Consider the following 8,355-nt stretch of genomic DNA (forward strand, 5'->3'; position numbering starts at 1 on the left):
GGTTTATGCCCTGGGGAGCAACACTTCTCATGGACCTTAGAACTCTGACCTTAAGCAAATGAGTTTCTCAACTTTGGCTTCTCTCCTTTCCTCCTCCTGTTCTCTTCCACCCCACTCATGCCTCTCTCTGTTTTCCATTCCCCCCCCCTCCTTTCCCTTACTCCACTTTACCTTCCTGTCCTGTCCCCTCAGCCCCTCCTTCTCTTGTTATCACCCTCTTCCCCTCCCTTCTATTACCCTCCTCTCCCCTCCTTTCTCCTTCCCTTCCATTCCCTTCCTTTTCCTTCCTTCCCCTTTCCCCTGCCTGCCCATCCTAACCCCTGGCTTCCTATCTTTCTCTACTTTTTCTGTTTCTTTTCAGTGATGAAATGCCATTTATTTTGAATACAGCAAAAATTAAATGCATCAATTCATGTTAAAGTATCACCATCACTGATACCTAGTACTATTGTAGCCTCAGTTCTTATTTTGAGTAATCATGAGATCTGAAGCATGCCACTTTTGTTTCTCTATTACCTTGTTTGTAAAATTAAAGGATGAAGTTAAACATTCATATCTCAGCTTTAAAATCTTCTTGTTTTTCCACCTATAAATGACAGATAATTGCTCCTTTCTCAAAGTACCACAGGGTGATTCAATAAACTAATTCATATGAAGTAGATGCCTCACTAGTGCATGTGTAGTGGTTACCCACCCTACCCTTTAAAACAGGAAGCTAGATATGACTGAGTGGTGGTATTGAAAGTCTTCAATTGACATAGGTTCCTACCTTTGAACCTTCTTACAGGTTTCAAATGATTCTTTCATCTGAGAAGAGAAACCTGAAAAGGTCCAGGGATGTGTAGACCCAGCACAGCAAACTGACTGGAATAAGGAGAAGGAAGCAAAAGTTTTCACTCCAAAGGAAAACAAGAGTACAATTTGGAGAAAAGAGAAATGATTTCTCTTTCCACCATTCTTGTTTCTATGTAGGCCATTTTAGTAACAGTGGGAGTGAAAAAAATCTAACACAAAACACAGCCACCTTCGCAAACTCAATCCAGTCCTCAGTACTAAGGTCTTATTTCAGACCTGACAAAATGTATGGGTGATAATCCCAAATATGCTACTTTCCCCTCTGGGATCAAACTCTAATGCAATTGGAACTCGCCCTGCACATAGCCTCTCCGTGTATTGTGAAATTAAAGGTTGGCTAATAGGGAATCTAGCAGAAGCCAGTGAAAACCAGATAGTTTTCAGGGAAATTCCTGGCCCCCAAACTTTCTCTCCTAAGGTCATTGTTAGGAACCATACACTTGTCAGTGCTCACTCAAGAGTCTTGTCCTGAAAGACTCAGAAGGCAGTCAAGATGCCAAACCCTAACATCTGCTCATCTCCTCCTGTCATATTTTGTCTCCTTAACTTGACCCATTTGTGACTGCTTGCTTTTTGATTTTCATGCTTTAGCTCCATTGAAACCATTGTACAGTTTCTTACACTGAAAGCTGTACTGTTAATGGCATGGAATCTGGCTGATGAACTAGTTGGCTCTTCTGTTTCCTGTATTGCTCTTAAATTATTAGAAGTGAGCCTGGATTCCGTTGTTGACCTTGTCCACCCTTCACTTCCAGGCATGTCCTCCCAGTACCTGCCTGTGGGGCACAGACGCTGTACATTCTACTAAAACCTTGTCTGAGGAGACTTCTTCTCTGTGGGTGGTTTAAAACAACCTGCTTACTTATATCAGAAATATTTCACAGAAGTGGCAGTTAGCAGCATCCAGAAGTAAATGGGCAGCATCAAGGGCAAGCATCACTGTGCTAGCCAGTTTTATGTCAACCTGACACAAACTAGGGTCACTGGAGATAAATGAGATCCTCAACTGAGAAAATGCCTGTATGCAGTGGGCTGTAGGAGGGTACTTAAGGCATTTTCTTAATTAGTGATTGGTATGGTAGGACCCAGCCCGTGTTGGGCAGGGTGATCCCTTGCTTGGTGGTCTTGGTTTCTATAAAACAGGCTGAATAAGTCACAAGGAGCAAGCCATTAAGCAGCATTCCTCCATGGCTTCTGTATCAGTTCTTGCTTCCAGGTTCTTGTCCTGCTTGAGTTCCTGTCCTGACTCCCTCTAATGATTTACAAGGATATGGAAGTGTAAGCAAAATAAACCCTTTCCTCCCCAAGGTTCCTTGGTCTCGATGCTTTATCGCAGCAATAAAAACAGAAGGCAATTGTGAACTCTGCAACGTATCTTCAACATGTTGGCTTCCTTACTAAAGTGATTCTCTTAATGGCATGTCCAGAAGATTATCTTTTGCTAATAAAAGCAAACTAGCTACTAAAATCTCAGAATACTTGTGTAGGCTGTGAAACACAAAGGCAGAAAGGAAGCTGAGAGGAATGAATAACATCATTTCATAATTCACAAGTACTGCTTTCTCCACCTGCTTCTTGCTTTTTTTTTTTTTTTTTTTGTGATTAACTTCACTTGATCCTGCTATAAACAGGCTTCCTCCAATAGAAAAGGATGGGAGGTAAAGGGAAAACTGCTGCTTGCCCTTACTGTTTGGGTCACCCAGGAAAGGTTGCATTTCTTAATCCTTTTAAGTTTCCAATGCCTGCCTGGATTTACATAAACAGCATCCTTAAAGCCTCTGATGAAAAGGAAATTAATTTTCTCTTTCCAAATATGTTCATAATCTCTTTCCAGTGAATGGAAATAAGCATATGGAAAAGGGAGGCTGGAGTTTGAGTCATCAGTTTGATTGATAGGTTCAATTAACGATATCTACTATGAAACCAGATGTATATATGGGACAGTCTGGAGAGGAAATTTAGAACCACCAAAGCAACAAGAGAACCTATTTCTAAAACTCAGAAATCCAACCAGATCCATCTAGGCTTGACTTCTGGCCCTTGGAACAGGGAAACAGAAACCAGAAAAAAACAAATTTTATATATATATATATATATATATATATATATATATGTGTGTGTGTGTGTGTGTGTGTGTAACTCAGGTATATGTACTTGGGAAATGTTTGATCAAGTTCATAAAGATATACAATGCTTTCATTGAGTCCTCATCTGTACTTTATAGTTACATTTAGTCTGTAATTCCTGAGAAGGGCTGAAGATATAGCCTAAAGGTAGACACCATATCAATGGGCAAAGCCATGGTTTTGATACTCAGCCCTACACAATTAATAATAATCATAATAACATTCTTCTTTTCTTCTGTATATACAATTCATATGGAGAATTCTAGAAAAGTATATAATCTCTGCTAATTTTAAAATATAGAATCTTGTTGCAAAGACAAAATTTACATATGGAAAAAGAAAAAGAGCACAAAAAGAAAGGTACAGATAGCACTGCATAGGAAGTAAGCTCTTAAATTTATTCATGCAACATAAAATATAACCTATAAGAAATAAAGTTTAAGCGAAAGCACCAGACCAATTCAATTTGCATTTAGTGATCAATGCTATGCTTGATAACAAAGACCAACTGTAATACAAAGGTAGTTTTCACTTGATTTAAAGATGGGATACATAGGCTTGTTTGTGACTCTAAGGAGAAAATCAAAAGGATAGAGTCAGCAAATAAGAACTACAATAAAATATAAACATATGGATAAAAAGAAATAAAGACACAGATGAACGTTACATAGAGGGTAAATAATAGATAATATAGAGAGATAAATAAGGCAAATAATGATAGATAGATAGATAGATAGATAGATAGATAGATAGATAGATAGATAGATAGATAAACTGATACATCCAAAATACTGGGATTATATAGATGCTTAGTAGGGAAACAGTGAATTTTAATACCCTTCAAAAAACAATATTTATATTTCAGTTTTCATTGTTTTTTCTGAATTTAAATTTTTCATCTTTACATGTCTGTAGTGATACTACTGTCTTAGTGTAGCTTTCTGGTGATTAAATGAGAATGTGTTGTCTGTATCACATACACTCATTATACATATACATATACATGTGTGTGTAATAAACAGTGACATTGTTTTTACTATAAACTAGCACAGCACTGAGATCTCTGAAGTCTAAATAGATTGCCAACCATCATATATATGTGAATGTTTATATTGACAATAGTCTATCATTAGGAACATTTAGAAATATTTGGCATTAATCCTGAAATGTAGTTTCTGAGGTGCAATCACATTCATATCCTCTTTTAATGTTTAACATTTTTTAACATGATCATTGTTATTTCTACTCCCTAGAGGTTAATGATCCAGGGGACTTATTACAGGGTTATAACACCAATATGTTGTCTAGTCCCCAAAGTATTTAATTGAGAAGTTGCTGCAGCAACTTTGAGCCCATGTCTTCTGACTCAAAAGCTGTTGTCCATTCCAAAATTCTGTTTATAGACAATATTTTTAGGTTTGGGTATATGTGATCTACTTTTCTCCAAGGTCTTTATCACCCACAAGGTACTTATTATAATTAATAACATACTATGAGCATCAGATTGACTTGATATGTAAATATGTCCATTAAGTTTATGTTCATTATTCCTAGTCTTTTGAGTTAAGAAACAAAATTTTGCCACCTAAAACCTATTGGAATGCTGCGAGTCTTTTCATTAGGATTCCACTGGCATGGACTGACATTACAGAGCTGTTAACTCCGTTAACTCCAGAGGGCACAGCTAATGAAATGTCCCAAATGTTGAATACTTGCCAAGACACTGCACCACATAGGACAGCTCTCAATTAATCACGATGAGAGTATTTCCCCCTATCTAAATGACATCTGTAATTTGGGATAGAGATTAAAGATTCTTTGAGGAATGAATGAAAGGTTTATGTGAAAGTTCTAGAAACTTGAAAATAAAATTAGATATACTCAATATTCATGAAGTCAGATTGGTGATGCAAATAGATTGCCATCTCTTATTTTCTAATACCTATGCTTTAGCATGCCTGTATCAGTTTTCCACAGGTTCGCATTCAACTTTAAAGGGAATTACTGGAAACTATACAAATTGACTTTTTTAAAACAGAAGCTTACTGTATCAAATATGAGTTTCTGTCACCTCTGATTTTTAAATTTTGTTTAATATTCATGATCATAGATACTTAACTGTAAAAGGATGATGTAACATATGTATTAGATAAATATTTGTAAGTGAACCTTTATTTCACCAGGTAAGTATACTGTTGTGCACTGGCTTAAATACTAGTCAAGATTTCATTGTGCTTACTTAAGAGAAAAATCAAATTTCTTCAGCAAACTCATTTTATAAAACAATGGCACACATTTTAAATCCCATCTGATTTAACAGAAATCCCTACCTTTTAGGTAGCACAAACCTTAGGTTGTTGTTTAAATTTTAAGAGAAATTGATGTGACTTTTATGAATGCTTAATTTACTTTATTAAGCATTGGGAAGAGGTCCTTGAAGTGAGGGGAGGTGTGAAAACTCAACCTTCTTATTACAGCATCCAACCCCCACCCAGTGCAGTTACCAGACCTTATTACAGCATCCAACCCCCGCCCAGTGCAGGTACCAGACCTCAGGAAATGCTTGTGGTGATCTTTGTTAAATAAGGTAACAGAATTGGTTTCTGAAAAAGAATATTGATTACTTTTTTTTTTTTCCTGTTTCTTTTCTTTAGGCTAGCCCTGCTCCTATAATTGTCAACACAGACACTTTGGACACTATTCCTTATGTAAGTAAAAAATTTTTTTAATGAAGACTTTGTTTTAAAAGGCTGGTGGTACACAACTGAATTTAACAGTTACTGTGTAATTAGTTCTATTCAGTTGGGATAATCTGATAAGATGATATGCATAATTGGTTTTGTGAATTTTCTTTTGTTGTCTCCTGAACCTTTGCTTAGTCATACAAATATTTCTCTCTTTTGTTTGTATTTTGTAGAATGACCAGTCATGAGAGGGAAAAGCATAGGCAAGTGTGTTAAAAGATTGTTTGTGTGGTAGGTGGTTCCCTGGAAAGAGTGCTAGATGCAGGCATGGCAAACATCATTGTGTTTCTGGCTAAGCAAACATTTAGATAAATGTTTATTTCATAGCCTGGACCAAGTTAATAAATACATATTTGATAGACTCTTTGGGGCTCCTAATAAGAACTGGAAGGAAATTTTTACAGATAAATTTTCCATGTAATAAAATATGCAAATTTGTGAATATGTGGATGATGAAATACTAAGGGTACCACTGAGCATGGAATAACAGGATGGGGTAGACTACCAGCCTGAGACACTGAACATAATCATTATGATGGCCAAAAATTTGAGGATGGACTCTAGCTCTAGAGATTGGCAACACGTGAAGTTGTGCGAGAATGGCTGCCATTATGGATGCCTATGAGTGTTTGAGATTCTTGATAGTGACCAGGGACCACAAAACAACTACACATCCCTGCAGACAGATGATGTGGAGCAGGTAGAAGTGCCAGTGGGATACATGACAACAGCTTCCTGGCCTTTAAGTAAGTAAAACATGTGAAGTTCTTATACTTAGCACAAGGCAGGTACTTGCTGCCCACCAGATGCTCTCAGAAACACCAAGCAAATCCTAGACACAGATGAAAAATACAAAACGCATGGCTCTCTAGAGGTGACAGCAGCTACTTGAGGCCATCTTGACAAATCATGTAACATTTCAAGAGAGATTGAAAATGTTCATCTTTATGTAAACATTTACAATTCCTACAGACAATAAATAATACTTTCCAAAGTTCAAACACAGATGCGTGGGCTGCCATTTTAGAAATACATACCTCCCCGAACTGGTGGTCCCATGCAGGTTCTGCAAACCAGTACTTAGACACAGGGAGCAGCATTCCAGAACTAGAATATAGGGCTGGGACTTGATTACAGAACGGACTAAACTGGGACATAGGGTCAGGACAGACACAAAAACAGGCTCGGCTTCAGGCTGAATCACCTGAAGTTTTGAACTAGCGTCCTGTAAATCTTCCTGAACGAGAATAGTTAAGGACTAAAGGGAGAACTTACTTAAACTCTATAACATGAATCAAGAAGGTTCTGCAATGTTAAGGGCTCTGTAGAAGGAAACTAATATATTAAAGTCACTTGGTATCTGCTACATCTTTAAACCATTCATCCTACCTTATTTTCTGAATGACTAACATTGTTTTAAGTATTTAACAAATTTGTATAATTTAGTAATCCTAACAATTTTGCAAAGCATAATCTATTAATTTTATATTTTAAAAATTGAAAAAAAAATGTGTAAGGTTCAATTTGTGTTTTGAACTTTACTAAAGTTTCTTTTACTGGAGAGAAGCCCAGAGTGTCAAGAGAGTGAATCTGGGTGAGGAGCTGGGGGAACCTCTGGAAAATCTCAGAGACATGGGATGGGAGAGGTTACCAGAACTCAAGAGTGATGACATTAGCCAAAATATTCAACAGTGGGGAAATGCATCCTGGAGTCCACCTCCAGTAGATATACATAGTCCCCAGTTGATGCAGAGGATCACCCACTCACCTTCAAAATTTTTTATCCAGAATTGTTCTAAAGGAAATGCAGGAACAAAACTGGAGCAGAGTCTGAAAGAAAGGCCACCCAATGACCGACCCAACTTGGGATCCATCCCATACACACACACACACACACACACACACACACACACACTAATCCCTGACACTGTTACTGATACTATGTTGTGCTTACAGACAGGAGCCTAGCATGGGTATCCTGAGAGGCTCTGCCAGCAGCTGACTGAGACAAGTGCAGATTTCCACAGCCAAGCATTAGATTGAGGTTAGGGACCCCTATGGAAGAGTTAGGGGAAGGATTGAAGAAACTGAAGGGGATGGCAACCCCATAGGGAGACTAACAATGTCAACAAACCTGAACCCCTAGGAGCTCCCAGAGACTAGGCCACTGACCAATGAGCATACACAGGCCAGTCTGTGCCCCCAGGCACATGGTTAGAAGAGGACTGAATTGTTTGGCTTTAGTGGAAGAGTAAGCACTTCATCATGTAGAAAGGAGATGCTCCAAGGAAAAGGGATCCTCCCTTGAGGAAGTGAGATGGGCATAGATGGGAGGGTTGGGGAGCACGCTTTCAGAGTGGGGAGGGGAGTTAGGAAAGTTTTCTGGGGTGGGGAGGAGCGTTAGGAAAGTTGGGGAATGACCAAGAAGGGGGACAACTTATGGAATGTGGGATGTGGTCTCCTGGTGGGGATACTGGAAAGGGGGACAACATGTGAAATATAAATAAATAAATAAATAAATACAAACAAACCAAAAAAAAAAAAAAAAAAAAAACAAACAGTCAAAAAAAAAAAAGCCCAAAAATCTATAGCTCTTCCCCGCCACACACACACCCAGGGGGTGCTTATTG

At 38.1% G+C, this 8,355-nt stretch overlaps 1 protein-coding gene across 23 annotated transcripts in view; it reads left to right on the top strand.

Annotated features, from left to right (window-relative positions):
• Window positions 1-8,355, top strand: part of Dlg2 (discs large MAGUK scaffold protein 2) — a 1,883,913-nt gene that overhangs the window by 1,205,418 nt on the left and 670,140 nt on the right. For all 23 annotated transcript variants that reach the window (XM_029535332.1, XM_029535281.1, XM_029535286.1 and 20 more), the window contains one exon: window positions 5,636-5,689. In XM_029535332.1, the coding sequence (XP_029391192.1) occupies window positions 5,636-5,689 (54 nt within the window). The remainder of the gene's footprint in view (window positions 1-5,635; window positions 5,690-8,355) is intronic.

Source organism: Mus pahari, chromosome 1 (assembly GCF_900095145.1).
Source record: "Mus pahari chromosome 1, PAHARI_EIJ_v1.1, whole genome shotgun sequence".
Classification (NCBI taxonomy): Eukaryota; Metazoa; Chordata; class Mammalia; order Rodentia; family Muridae; genus Mus; species Mus pahari.